This window comes from Mesoplodon bidens (genome assembly GCF_964165515.1).
Source record: "Mesoplodon bidens genome assembly, chromosome: 7".
NCBI classification, from domain to species: Eukaryota; Metazoa; Chordata; class Mammalia; order Artiodactyla; family Ziphiidae; genus Mesoplodon; species Mesoplodon bidens.
In genome coordinates this window covers 18,239,914-18,255,048 of record NC_138164.1, presented here as the reverse complement: position 1 = coordinate 18,255,048, position 15,135 = coordinate 18,239,914, and the positions used below count along the sequence as shown (strand labels likewise).

The 15,135-nt window shown below is 52.8% G+C and overlaps 1 protein-coding gene across 1 annotated transcript; it reads left to right on the top strand.

The window, feature by feature from the left end:
* Positions 1–1,847: 1,847 nt before the first annotated feature.
* Positions 1,848–15,132, top strand: HTR3A (5-hydroxytryptamine receptor 3A; the record flags this gene model as incomplete). Its single annotated transcript, XM_081240401.1, has 9 exons — positions 1,848–1,914; positions 4,251–4,417; positions 5,732–5,776; positions 7,728–7,837; positions 9,225–9,394; positions 11,899–12,059; positions 12,384–12,594; positions 12,705–12,926; positions 14,834–15,132. 9 exons carry the CDS (start codon positions 1,848–1,850, stop codon positions 15,130–15,132), a joined length of 1,452 nt encoding a protein of 483 aa, XP_081096527.1.
* Between the last annotated feature and the right edge of the window lie 3 nt (positions 15,133–15,135).

Below are 15,135 nucleotides of genomic sequence, written 5' to 3'. Positions count from 1 at the left end.
CAGGCAGAGCTCAGGAATCAAATTAGCCAGGCCTCTGCTTTTCCCTCATCCCCACTGGCCAAGGAGAGTTCATCAAGGCCTCACACTAATTCTTATCTTGTTTTAAAGGGGCAAAAGTGACTCCACAGTTTCATCGGAAGCAATTTACACCCCGCCACTGGCCACGGCTCCAACTCCCCTTGTCTGTTGTGCCATCAAGTCCATTAATTTCTTCAAGGGAAACTTGATTGCTGCTCCATCAGAGAGACGCACAGGCAATACATCTCCATTGGAGGCCGTGGCCTGCCCGACTCGCTCTAATTCTGTTACCTAAGAAGCTAATTCTCTAATGCACACGCTGGGCAGAAGACATCCTCTTCCCTCCCTAACACAATTGGGCAGTCCCAGAGGGTCCCAGGAGCCACTGCAGGAATGAAAGCTTGGGGTCCATGGCACAGGGTCTCCAGGCTTCCTTACTGTCCCCGAGATGGTCCACCGCAGTATGGAGAGCCCATTGCCCAGATTCCCATTCGGGGGGCGTCAGCCACATTCAGGCCACCTGGGGCTCACGGCTCAGCCCCTTCTTGCTGCCTCTGCTTCCTCCTTTCCCCTCCTCTTTCTTCTCTTCTTTTCCTCCTTCTTTGCCTCTATTTGTCCCCCTCCTTCCTTGCCTTTCACTTCTATTTTCCTCTTCCTTCTCAGTTTCCTACCAAGTTTTCTTTCTCTTCTCGTCTTCCTTTTCTGCTTCTTTTTACTTTTTTTTTTTTTGCCGTACGCGGGCCTCTCACTCTTGCGGCCTCTCCCGTTGCGGAGCACAGGCTCCGGACGCGCAGGCTCAGCGGCCATGGCTCACGGGCCCAGCCGCTCCGCGGCATGTGGGATCTTCCCGGACCGGGGCACGAACCCGTGTCCCCTGCATCGGCAGGCGGACTCTCAACCACTGCGCCACCAGGGAAGCCCTCTTTTTACTTTTTTACCTCCCCCTTCTCTTTCTCCAGATCCCCCCTTTCTATAGTTTACCTTCTGTTTCTTTTCATCTTCCTCTTGTCCCTTTTTTTCCTCCAGCTTTGGTGCTGGCCCTTTTAGATCAAGGTCAGTGTCTAATGCTCCTTCCTGGCTCTCTGTCTCTGGAGGATTTGGCTCAGTGGAAGGAATGGGCCCCAGGCCACGTTGGCCTGGGCTTGGAGCAAAATACAGCAGGGCGGGGGGTGCCTCATGTTTACACACCGGGAGCCCCAAGGATACAGAATGGGACATTCTGTATCCTTGTGTGTGTGTGTGTGTGTGTGTGTGGCAGGGGAGCAGTTAAATGTGTATTTGCCCTTTAATGATAATGCCCAGTCACCTGTTTAGCTAGGGGCACTGTGTCACCTGTGGAGTTAAAGCACGGTCCTCCTGCTTCTCGGACCCCACCCCACCCTGCCCCAGCCCGATGCTACCGACGGGCATAAGTGAAGGCAGCAGCCTAAAGCACCTCCCAGCGGACGGGCTGCACCCTTGCTCCAGGAGCTCCTGCAGCCCCCTGTCATGAAGTTGCTCCTTGGCCAGGCCACCTGGCTGAATGGGTGGACTGAGCTCTGGCCGCATGACATCAGCCGGGAGGGCTCCCCTCTCACTGGCTCCCTCTTCTTCCTTCCCCGCCCTGAAACCTGATCCAGCTGAAGGATTGATGGCAGGAAAACTTGGCGGCTTCCCAGCCCTGGTGGCCGGGGCGGTGCGAGGCTGCGGCCTCCGAAGGTGCAGGGAGCAGCCAGCTGGGAGAGGCAGGCTGGCTGGGACGTGAGGCTGGCAGAGCGCAGGCAGGCTGGTCCTCAGCAGGGCTCACCCTGAAGGCCACTCGAGGCACCCGACCCCGCGAGAAGCTCACCATGCTGCTGTGGGGGCCGCGGGCACTGCTTGCCTTGCTTCTTCCCACGCTCCTGGCCCAGGGAGAAGGTAAGGAGACCGTGGGAAAGCACGCAGGACCTGGCTGGCAGCTACAGAGGTGGGAGAGGGGACGCTTGGCCCCTCCAAAAGTTGAGGGGAAGAGGGTTTTGGAGTGGGTGGGGCTACAAGAAAGTTGGGGATCTTATTGCATATGAGCATGAGAGGATTTTAACACACTGGGATCCAGCTAGAGATTTGGGATGTTGAACATCGGGTGAGAGCAGGGCTTGCAGAGAGGGGCCCTGAGCCGTGTGGGATATGCTTAGACGGGCTTGTGACAGGGGTTCCTCTCTTTTTGCCCTGCCCCCAAACTCATCAAAGGGCAGCTGCAAGGGAACTTTGAGCTCATTTGGTCCACCCTTTCTTGTTATAAATGGGAGTGCTGTGGACCAGAGATGGGGAGTAATTCACTCAAGGTCACACAGCTCCTTAGCAGGAGAGTGGAGATCAGAATGAATGTCATCATGGTTCCCCAACTTCACTGCTTTCGTTGCATGGGTTCTCTAAAGTTCCTTCCAGGGCTAACCTCTAATAGCACTTCTCTCTGCATTCCCCCACCCATCCCTTTCCGCCTCCTGGGGACACAGGGCGTTTTGGTCACAAAAGGATCCATTTCCTTTTGCTGCAGACGATATTCAATATTCGTTCCCCATTTGGGAAGGTTTTCTCTCCATCCAGAGCAGGGTTGAAGCTGGGGCTGGGGCACAGTTAGGATGTGCTTAACTGGACGGATCTGAAGGGCTTCCGGGCACAATGGTTTTCCTCCCATGAGCTGTCGTTTGGGGAAACTCAGTGGGATGTGTAGGCCTGGGCTGCAAGTTAGGACTGTGGTCTGGAGTTTCCTTGGCTGAAGAGAAGCTCTGTCCCTCCCAGCATTGGTCCTTTGCTCTGAGGCCTTCAGGGCCCAGACTTGTTCTCTCCAAAGTGATCAGAGTCCCAGACAATAGGATCTGAGCTGCTGTGTAGTGAAGACACACAGGGACCTGGGTTTGAATTTCAGTTCCTTCCCGTACAGGGCACGGTACTCATCTTTCTGAGCCTTGGGGAGCCTCACCAAGGCTTCTGAGCCTTACCTTCTTTATCTATAAATGGGGTGTCATGATAATCACTCCAGCGGGCTCTCCTAAGACTGAAATGAACAATATGTTCATTGATATTTTTTCAAAGGGGACACTCAGTAAATGTCCTCTTGTCTTCCTCTCTCTCTGCTCTTCTCTGCCTTTCTGAGGGAAGCCGAAAGTTTATCAGCGGCAGGTGGGTGAGGGGCAGGAAGGAGGGTCTGCAGGACCAACTTGCTGTAGAGATCCACACGTGATAGATGAGATGGGAGAAGAAGCAGCCTTGTCAAGAGAAAGCCGGGCCTGCTGGCCCCTGGTCTGTGAAAGACCCTGGTCTCCCTCTGCCAGCCCCTCACGGCCTTGCAGCCTGTGCCCTGGTCCTCCAAGTTGCTCCCCTCTCCGACCCCGTCTTTCACCTTCATGTTTCTGGCACCTTTCAAGAGGTGCTTCTACTGTTTCCCAGATGGACAACTGAGGCGCTCATGAAATCCCCAGAGAGCGGGGCTAGGGCCCAGGGGCTGGGTTTCACTGTTTTATCTTTGCAGGCCTCCTGCTCTGGGGACTGTTTGGTTTCTCCTTGCTTCCTCCACACCTCAGCCCAGCCCTCTTCCTAACCCCATCAAACCTGCCCATAAAGCTACCCTAGACGGAGGCCTGGCAAACCCTCCCCAGGAGTTTCTGTGAGTGTGGAGAGGGGGCAGGTATCTCCTCGGGGTAGATTTTGCAGGAGGGAGAAGGAATGTCCATATTCACTGGATGCCCACCCTTTTCTCCTTACTAATTGCGGGCTGGGGTCAAGGGGACAATGAGCTATGCAGACGCTGAAATGTGACCTTGGCTGAGGCCGACCCTCGGCAGACCATTGGGCTTAGAAATTGTGCACTTAGGGCCACACTTTCCAGTAGCACAGCCTAGGGCCAGCTCCCCTTTATCTCCCAGAGCCCCTCATGCAGGGCCCCATGGGCCCACCTCCTCTGGGCAGGCAGCTTCTCTCAACCCTTCTCAGCCCTTGGCCTACTTGAGAGCTCACCTGTCTTGTGGCACCTGCTTTCACAGCCCAGCTTCCCTTCTCATGTAAATGCGTGCCTAGGTTACCCTTAGGAGACAATATCTTTGCCTTTGGGCAGGAATCTCTGCAGATCAAATGCTCTAGTGATGGGAATTTCAGTCTGTGGGAGTATCTGGGAAGGGTGGGGACACTTTCCTTTTAATAGCTTTCAAACCAGGGCCAGAGAACTGGGGGAGGCTCAGGCTCTGTTGTCTGATTTGAACTGTTCTCCTTCCCAGCCAAGCACAGGCTGGGCCCCCGGGCCCGGAACGCCTCCAGGCCAGCTCTGCTGCGGCTGTCAAATCACCTCCTGGCAAACTACAAGAAGGGTGTACGGCCTGTGCGGGACTGGAGGACGCCAACCACGGTGTCCATTGATGTCATCGTCTACGCCATCCTCAGCGTGGTGAGCGCCTGTCCCCACTGCCTGGCTCAGAGGTGGACCTTCTGGGTGGGAGACCATGTGAGACCAAGTCACCCCCAGGCAACACGGTGGGCATTCAAGTGCCCACAGTACCTGTGCTCTGGCACCACGGCACAGGACAGCTGCCCAAACCAGAAAACTGTGGTCACCTTCATGGCTGCCTCTCCTGTACCCTACAGCCAGGGGGTCACTCAGTGCATGCGGTTTCCACAATCGTACCTACCTGTGTGAGCTGTGTGAGGGTTCAGACCGTCCTATTCGTCTCTACACCCTTGCTGTCTTACACATGTCCTTGGTACATGGCGGGTGTTACTAAATCATTGTTGAAGAATTAATCATAAAGAAATCAATTAATCAGTTACTGAAGTAGGGTGGGGTGCACTGCCCAGCCGAGGAGGTCGGACATTGGGCAGAGATAAATGAGAGGGCAATTGCAAGACTCAGGGCACTGCACTGGGGTAGGATGGGTGGAATGGACTTCTCTGGCTGTCTCTACTGGACTCAGTTGGCTGTTTCAGGAAGGTAAATTGGGAATTGGATCGAAGAGAGGGATAGTGATGGATTTTTCATTCTGTGTGGTTTTGTACAGCTTGACTTCATGCTAGAGTAGGAGATAGGTACATATATATAAACGTACAGGGCTGGCTTCCCTGGTGGTGCAGTGGTTGAGAGTCTGTCTGCCAATGCAGGGGACACGGGTTCGTGCCCCGGTCCAGGAAGATTCCACGTGCCACGGGGCAACTAGGCCCGTGAGCCATGGCCACTGAGCCTGCCCATCCGGAGCCTGTGCTCCGCAACAAGAGAGGCCGCGACAGTGAGAAGCCCGCGTACCACGATGAAGAGCGGCCCCCGCTCGCCGCAACTAGAGAAAGCCCTCGCACAGAAACAAAGACCCAACACAGCCAAAAATAAATAAATAAATTTAAAAAAAAAACAGTTTACGCTTTATAAATGTACAGATATACATCTATATGATACTGTTATATGTCTTCTATCATTATCTTCTATTGTGTTATTATACATGTATATGTGAAATATACACAACAGAATAGAAGATAATAGAAGATACGCACACACACGCACGATGTTAAAAAAGAAATCACTGAACTTCTTTCTAGGTGTGTCCTAGTAAAAGACCGACTCTTCCTGGCTCACCCCTTTTCCTCCACCTCATTTCCTCACTCTCACTTCCCAAGGGAACAGAGACACAGAGCAGCAGCTCCTGCTGGGGTTGGTGTGCGCAAGGGGCCCGCAGCCCACAGGGCCACCTACGCTGAGCTCCCGTTCTTTCCACAGGATGAGAAGAATCAGGTGCTGACCACGTACATCTGGTACCGGCAGGTGAGCTGACCAGCCCCTGCCCCTCCCCCACCCCCATTTCCTCGGACTGGGACTTTCCCTTCCTGGAGGGGCTCCTACATCTCCAAGGAGTCAGGATCTCAGAGGCCTTGGGGAGGGGAAGGAAGAGGTGGGAGGCCTACTCACGAGATCCAGGATCTCCTGGATCTGGACCCCTCTAACCTCAGAACTGGGAATAGAAGGCGGCTTAAAGATTGGTGGAGGAGAAATCCTCCACACCCCTCTGGTTTCTGAAGTTTTTCACAGCCTCACAAACAAGTGCTTTTCCCACCTCTGTTGCTCAAACACCTCAGTGACTGGTAGCTCAGAAGGCAGTCACTTTGCTTTCAAACAGTTCTAATTGCTAGAAAGTTCTTCCTTCTATTAAAGCCAAATTGGACGACAACCAAATTGGGTGATTGAAACAGGATGATTCCACCCACTTAGTCTTCCCACCCCCAGCCATTTGCCCGCTCTTCCAGCTTCTGATGGGCGTCACTCAGGCACTGGTGTGTGGAGGACTGTGAGGCCTTGGCAGCATTTCTGGCTTGGAGCTGGCGGGGGGAGGGCAGGAGACAGTGCGGGCTGCCGTCCACAGGCTGGTCCTGCTCTGGCAGCCCCTGAGGCTGTGGGGAAGACATCAGAGCAGGACGGGACACCAAAGTGGCTGAAGAGAGGTCAGCAGGAGGCAGGGGACAGTTCCTAGAAGTCAAACCTGAGAGAGGCGCTGAGGACACACCTGGTGTATACGGGTCTCTGTTAAATCCCTCCCACTTCTCATGGGACAGGGAGTGGGGTGGAGGAAGAAGCCAGAATGCTGATTCCTGACATCCTGCTCCCTTTCTGCCTTAGAGAGATCTCTTAATACACAGCACACCTGCCTCAAGAGAGAGACCCAAGCCAGAACAGGCATTCTGGGGCTCCTTTCCCAGGACATCTGGCTTAAGTCCCACCTCTGGACCTCTAGGGTCACTTGTCTGCTCCAGCAGTAGGAGATGTCAATCTACTATGTACCAGCAGCTGTGCTAAGGCACAAAGTTAGACTCAGATCCTGCCCACAATGAGCTCACAGACTAGTGGAGGCCACAGACACGTGAACAGACAATGCAACACAGCAAGATAGCTGCTCCTATGCAGCAAAGAAAAGATGCCAATTGTGGGAGCAAAGAAGAGGCACTAAACTCAGTCTGGGGAGTGGGGGTCATGGGAGGCTCCTGGAGAAGGAAACAGACAGATTCCTTGGTTCCATCTGGAAGGATGAGCGAGACTCACCTCGATAAAGAAGACAGGACTGCAGTATGCGGGGGGACAGGATATGCAGCGATGCAGAGGTTTTGACAACGTTTAATTCCATGTGGCTGGAGTGTAGACTCCACAGAGAGCCATAGCAAGAAAAATGAGGCTGGAGAGATAGGTGGAGACCAGATCAGGTGAACCTTTGTAGTCCATGATCTTAATGGCAGTGGGGTACCACTGAAGAGCTTTAAGCAAAGGAGTGACATGATGAAATTTACATTTTAGATCATTTTAGATCAGTCATTCTGGCAGGATAGTGGAGGAGGCATTGATCAAAATTTAGTAATAACTGTCTCTACCCTGTGAGGTGCACGCTATTATCCTTGTTTACATGTGTGCCTATCAAGACCCAAGAAGCAATTTGTCTAAGATCCCTCAGTTGGTGGCTGGGGGTTTATAACATTAGAAATGATTGAATACCTTCCCAGGGAGAGGCTGCATCCGTCTGTGTTGTATTCGCATGTAGGGATGTGTGAGTACAGAGGTGGGGGGGACTTCTGGGTACCGCTGAGTGGTCTGGGTGCCACTGACACCCAGATTCTCCCAAGAAGATGCCCACCTGTTGCCTGGGCTACAAGTGGTGAAGTTGGCCTGAGTTGCGGACGACTCGGCCTGAGACGGACGGGGTAGCCTGTGACCGTTCCTATTCCTCCCCTAGTACTGGACTGATGAGTTTCTCCAGTGGAACCCTGAGGACTTTGACAACATCACCAAGTTGTCCATCCCCACGGACAGCATCTGGGTCCCAGACATCCTCATCAATGAGTTGTGAGTACTGTCATCAGATGCTGGGCAGCCAGGGGGCGGGAGACAGGATCACTGCTGTTGCATTTAAGGTGCCCCACTAGACCTGGGGAGCCATAGGTAAAGTTGAATCGGGCCCCAATTCCCCTTTGTCTTGTTTCTCCCTTTCTTTTCTTTTTAGAAAACTCCTCTTTTTCTATGTCTGAGGTTAAAACTCTGCACTTCTTGGTCCAAGGGCCCCCTTCCCCAGGAAGGGAGGGAGGCCAGTGAATGAATCCACACTGAATCATAAGAGTCTAATGAGGAACGGCTGCGTTTTTAAAAGGGACAGTTACATTACTGAAAGGAATGAAGTGCTCGCGGTGGTTACCACTCCTGGTCATGAAGGAGATTTGGGGCTGGGAGACACTCAAAATTTCAAGTCACACATGTGCCTCACTGGCCACACATTGCACCCCCGATATGAAGCGAGTCCCACCAGCCTTTATTCCTAGCCACCAACATTCCTTCTCCCCATTCTTCAGGCTCCACTGCTTGGGTTTCTGAATCCAAGGTCTGAGAAGATGGCTGGGGAGAGGCACAGAAGGAGAAGGTGGCGGGGGCCAGTTGCCCTCCACCCAGTACCCCTGCATCACCCAATTCCAGAGGATGCCATTCACCTTGTTATTTGGAGAGGCAGCTGACTCAGAGCCCCAGCCTTGAATAGCTCAGGTTGGAGGGATTGGGGAGCCCCAGTTTGTGGCTGGATCTCCAGCTTAAACAGTGACGTAGCCTTGGTCTTGACTTCTCATCTCTCAACCAGATGTCACAGAAGGCTGCAGGCTCAGGATCCGAGGCTCAGTTGCAGTGGTTGCTTGGGAGAGCCCAGCCCGGGGTTGGCTGATAGAACGGGATGAAGTTTGCAGGACTTTGCTGTTTTGTTCCAATTCTTCTCACTGATTTTGCCCATTCCTTCCCCCCTGCCCCACCCCGGAAATGATGGTTTTCATTTCACAGGGCTTCTAGGGATGGAACCCAAGGTCCTGCTCTCCCACCAAGCCTGCCCGTCACCATCGGGCTGGCGATCCTGGGGGCTGAGGTCTGCCCAGTCCGGGTGGGGGGCGCGTGGGGACAGCTGGGCATTCTCCTTATAGCCCGTGTCTTGGGGGTCCATGGACTCCTGGCCTGCCTCTTGTGGTGAGGGTGCCAGGGGAATAAATGAGAAATGCCCTTTACTGCTTGGAAAGTGGCCTTGGCAATGGCAGGTGGGGAAGCCTAAGATAGATAAGAAGCTTGGAAAAACAGAGGCCAGACAAAACTGCCAGGTTGTCTTGCTGCCTAGACCCTCCCTGCCGAGTAGCTCAGAGACCTTCAGACTTCCACAGCTTGACCTGCTTCTTGAGTCCCAAACCGACCCCTCTTCCCTGGCCAGTGTGGACGTGGGGAAGTCTCCAAATATCCCGTACGTGTATGTCTGGCATCATGGAGAAGTCCAGAACTACAAGCCCCTCCAGGTGGTGACCGCCTGTAGCCTCGACATCTACAACTTCCCCTTCGATGTACAGAACTGCTCGCTGACCTTCACCAGCTGGCTGCACACCAGTGAGTCTGTGGGCTTTGGGAGGTGGGAGCACATGTTGGGGGCTCCCGGGGTGCCCGCTTGAGGAGCACACCCTAGGATGCAGTCTCCCTCCCCCAACTTGATCACCCCTTGTTTTCTTTTATTTTTTTGCGGTACGTGGGCCTCTCACTGTTGTGGCCTCTCCTGTTGTGGAGCACAGGCTCCAGACGCGCAGGCTCAGCGGCCATGGCTCACGGGCCCAGCCGCTCCTCGGCATGTGGGATCTTCCCGGACCGGGGCACGATCCCGTGTCCCCTGCATCGGCAGGCGGACTCTCAACCACTGCGCCACCAGGGAAGCCTACCCCTTGTTTTTTAATGTTGCTGAGCCTCTGTTTCCTTATCTTCCAAAATGGCACTACGATTATTGCCCTTGTGGCCTCCCTCAGTTGTCATAAGGACTGAATGAGACAGTGTAAACTGACGGCAAGATGCTCAGGGACAATTCTTTCCCAAAATCACAAGTAGGATCTGGCACGAAATGTCTTTCAAATCCAGCCACTCCTCCACTGATGGACCCTCCCCCCAGTGCAAGCAACCCTCATCTCCTGCCCAGGTTGTTGCAGTAGCCTCCTAGCTGTCCCCACCCATTCATTCTTCCTCCGTCACCCCCATTCACGCTCCTCACAGCAGCCAGGGAGGTCTCATTAAAATGCAGATCTGATCACATCACTGTCTGCTTCCCTGAGACACAATCCAAATCTCTTACCTGGCTGAGAGGCTCCTACAAAGTGTGGCCACCCCTCCAGCCTCACCTGGTGTGTGCTCCCCAGCCCAGCTGCCTGCCTTCCTGGGCTCCAGAGCCCCTTGTTCTTTCTTTTACTCACATGCTGCTTCCTCTCCTAGGCCAATGTGCCCCTCCCCCAGGCCAACGTGCCCCTCCCCCTCCCTCCCCCTTTCCCCCTTCTGCCCCCCTGTCCCCCACCAGCTGGGCCAACTCCTCTACAGTCCTCCTAATCACAGTGTCCCCGTCCGTGCCCCAGGGAAACCCCCTCTCATCCCCCAGATGAGGCATCCCCAGCACTCAACTTCATAGTCTCCTGTTCTCCCCAGTTCTAGTCACTTGTAAGGACTTGTTCAATGTCTACTCCTCCAGATAGAAACTTAGAGAGGGCGGCGACATGATTTCTATCCACCATTAGATCCCAGGGCAGTGCCGGCCCAAAGGAAGATGCTCGGTAAACTTTTATTGAGTGGACAAATGCTAGATGCCCAGTATGGTCTAGTGAAGTGAGAATTGCCCTACTGCAAAAAGGCATCCTCCAGTTCTATCCTGATTTTATTGCATTCACTGTAAATGGCAAAGGTAATACCTAACTCCCTTGAACAAAAGCCATAATTACAGGGACTCCCCTAGCGGTCCAGTGGTTAAGATTCTGCCCTTCCACTGCAGGGGTTCGATTCCTGGTCGGGGAACGAAGATCCTGCATGCCACGCAGCGCGGCAAAAAAAAAGTTTTTTTAAAGCCGTAATTACAAATAATCTTTGATCTTTGACCTTTACTCTCAGTCCCAAACTCTTACCAACAACTCCCCACACCAAGACTTAACAATTTTTATCCATATAAACTTCACACAATATGTTCTTCCAGACCCTACTCTATCCTTTGAATATATACACATACATACACATCTATGGAAAGTGCCTGGAAATTGTCTTATAGGTTTTTATTTTACATAAATGTAAAATACTTCATGTTCTATTATATACTGGTATCTGAGCCTTTTTACTCAACAACAGGTCTTGGACATTTTTCCAAGTTACTGCAGATTTAGTTCTGCCTCATAAATTTTGACTGCTGTAGAATAGCTTATGATTTGAACTGCATAATACCTTATTAAGCATTTTCCTGATTGGTAGGCATTTAGATCTTTCCCAATATTTTGCTGCAATGGATACTCCTGTCCTTTTGTGCATTTGTATATCTGTTTCTCTAGTATTGATACAGAGCAGTATAACTGCTGTTCTATAAGTGAGGGTTTTGCTTATTTTCCTAATTCACCTTTAAAGACAGGCAGCTCTATCAAGGCAAAGGTGAGGAAATCTGACTCTTGCTTATTGTCTAAATGAGAAATTCTAACAGGAAACCTAGAAAGGTGCTTGAAGGGCTGTGTGTGTGTGTGTGTGTGAGAGAGAGAGAGAGAGAGAGACAGACAGACAGACAGACACAGAGATAAACAGAGAGAGAAAGACAGAGAGAGACAGAGACAAAGACAGAAACAGAAACAGAGAGAAGAGAGCTTCCTAATAAATGGTTCGCTGGTTCTTCACATTTTGCTGTGTTTCCACCCAAGACTTCGTCTCCCTTGTTGCAGCCCCACTGCACAGACAGGTACAGTGTGCACTATTACCTCATCGTATAGCTGAGAAAACTGAAGCTGAAGATTAAGAGCTGAGGCTTGAGCCACACCACGTGGGTGCTGCCCCACCCTCACAGGCACACCCCTGGCCCAGACTCCAATGCTGCCTGATTTCTCCTCTCTCAGTCCAGGACATCAACATCTCCCTGTGGCGCCTGCCGGAAAAGGTGAAATTGGACAGGAGCATCTTCATGAACCAGGGCGAGTGGGAGCTGCTGGGGGTGCTGACCCAGTTTCAGGAGTTCAATATAGAAAGCAGCGACTGTTACGCAGAGATGAAGTTCTATGTGAGTCGGACAGGAAGCGGATGTGGGTAAAACAATGAATAAAGTCACATCCAGGTAGACTTAAGGAGGCATAGCCCTTTTCCCAGCTCACACTCTTCCCTCAATGAAGTAGGTGGGGAAACGCAACTGAATTGTCCTTTACTTTTCCTCTGAACAGCCGCAAGCCTGGATCTGGAGGTGGAATATGGGGTCTGGCCCATCTCCTTCTCCGAGCAATCCAGGCTGCAGGCCCCACTAAGCAGGGTGGTCTGGGATGGGGTGGTGGTTCCTGGGTGCAGGACCCGTCTGCTCCCGGCTTCCCCAGAGCTCCTCTCTTGGTCCCAGGTGGTCATTCGCCGGCGGCCCCTATTCTATGCGGTCAGCCTGCTGCTGCCCAGTATTTTCCTCATGGTCATGGACATCATAGGCTTCTACCTGCCCCCGGACAGTGGCGAGAGGGTCTCCTTCAAGATCACGCTCTTCCTGGGCTACTCGGTCTTCCTGATCATTGTGTCCGACACGCTGCCGCCTACAGCCATCGGCACGCCCCTCATCGGTAAGGCCCGCTCCGGGGGAAGAGCTCAGGGCGACCGAGGAATGGAGGAACCGGCCCTCTCCTACCTCCCGTGTGTGTCCCCCACTCCCGCCCCACCCCGGGGTGCACAGGTGTCTACTTCGTCGTGTGCATGGCTCTTCTGGTGATCAGCTTGGCCGAGACCATCCTCATCGTGCGGCTGGTACACAAGCAGGACCTGCAACAGCCAGTGCCTGCCTGGTTGCGGCACCTGGTCCTGGAGAGAGTCGCCCTGCTCCTCTGCCTAGGGGAACAGTCAGCTTCCTGGAGGCCCCCAGCCACCTCCCAAGCCGCCGAGACCGATGACTGCTCAGGTGAGAGAGGGAACTTCTGGCCTGGATACAGGGACATGGGAGGGATTCTCTGGAGGGCTAGCTGGGCCAGAGAGCCTGGGCAGGCCCCGGGAAGTGGGTACCATCCTGCACAGTGAACCCACGGTGGACTTCAGCCCAAGGCATCAATCAAACCCTTTCCTCACCTTTGTATTCGCGCATCACCCCAGGTGGGGACGGAGAGGGGTTAGGAGTCCCAGAGGCTGAGCAGATCAGGAGCTGAGACCTCTGGGCTGAGGGTGGCCTCTCCTGAGATGGATCCCGAGGCGGGGGTCAAATGGATGCCTCTCGGGCACTTATGGGACAGCTAGTCTCATGTGGTTCAGCACTGCACCCGGGTTCCTAACACTCTCTCATTAGAATCAGCCAAAGACCAGGTCCATTAGAATTTCAGACACCTATGAGGCAGAGAGACAGGGCACAGAGGGACACTAAATTCCTCATGCCCCTGAGGAATTTGTCCTCCTTGCTGTTGGTGGTGGTGGTGGGTGGTTTGCTGGTTTATTTCTTGAGCACTTTACCAGGTGTTTGCAAAGCATTGTCCGTGCATTATCACAGGTGATTCTCATGGCAACTCAATAGGATCTTCACTCTAATTTTTCAAACAGCAAACAGAAGCATAGAGAAGCCAAATAGCGTGCCCTAAGTCACTGAGCCAGGACCTGGTGAACCCATAATTTGAACCCAAGCCCCCCTGACTCTAAGCTGGTGTTTTAAACTCTCCACCCCACTCCCCTCTTTTGTGTCTTCGTCCTGGCTGGGGCCAGGCCTTATACAGAAGATGTTTGGTTAATCAAAGACCATCTCATCATGAGCTTGTGCAACAGCCTAATACCTAATTCAACTGCTCACCTGGGGAAGCTAGTGATCCGAAGGTGTATTTTCTGGTCTAGAAGGATTCGAAGTCATGGAGAGGAGGGCAGTGAGGCAATATGATGTAGTGGACAGAGCAGTGGATTTGGAGTCCAGATACCTGGGCCTTGGTGGCCTCCCCTTTAAATGATGCTCCAACTGTGTCACCAAGGGCTAGTCACAACCTCTCTGAGCTTTAGCATCTTCATGTGAAGAGTGTGGTTGGTACTTATTCTTACTCTGCGTCTCTGTGGGGCTGCTGGGAGGCTCAAATGAAATAATGGATATCAAATTGCTGGGGAAAGCCCACGGGTTAAAAAAATGCATGGGAAGGATAAATATCAAATTCATGATCTTGGTGATGTGGGGAGGGAACGAAGGATGTGACTAAGGAGAGGTATACGTGGATCTTCCACTGCACTGGCTTTCTTTTTTCTTTTTTTAATGAACCATACTTTATTTATTTATTTATTTATTTATTTATTTATTTATTTATATTTATTTTTGGCTGCATTGGGTCTTCGTTGCTGTGCGCGGGCTTTCCTCTAGCTGTGGTGAGAAGGGGCTGCTCTTCGTTGTGGTGCATGGACTTCTCATTGCGGTGGTTTCTCTTGCTGTGGAGCACGGGCTCTAGGTGTGAGGGTTTCAGTAGTTGTGGCACATGGGCTCAGTAGTTGTGGTGCATGGGTTCAGTAGTTGTGGCTTGTGGGCTCTAGAGCACAGGCTCTGTAGTTGTGGAGCATGGGCTTAGTTACTCTGTGGCATGTGGGATCTTCCTGGACCAGGGCTCGAACCTGTGTCCCCTGCATTGGCAGGTGGGTTCTTAACCACTGCGCCACCAGGGAAGTCCCTGTACTGGCTTACTTTATTTGTTTAAGTTGGATGGTGGGTACACAAATACGTAAGTTATTCTCTATACTTTTTTGGTCTGAGATTATACATAATAAAAATGTCTGAGGCCTTAGAAACATAAAGGTCAGTGTTCAAGCAAGGCTGCTGGGCCTCCCTCCTTTGCCAATGCTGTGCCCTTCTTCTAGACATGACAAACCACTGCAGCCATTTGGGGGGATCCCGGGACTTGGAGAAGACCCCGAGGGGCAGTGGCAGCCCTCCCCCACCGCCGCGGGAGGCCTCCCTAGCAGTGCGTGGGCTGCTGCAGGAGCTGACCTCCATCCGGCACTTCCTGGAAAAACAGGAGGAGAGCCGAGAGGTGGCCCAGGACTGGCTGCACGTGGGCTCCGTGCTGGACAGGCTGCTCTTCCGCATCTACCTGCTGGCCGTGCTGGCCTACAGCGTCACCCTGGTCACGCTCTGGTCCATCTGGCAGTATTCCTGAGTG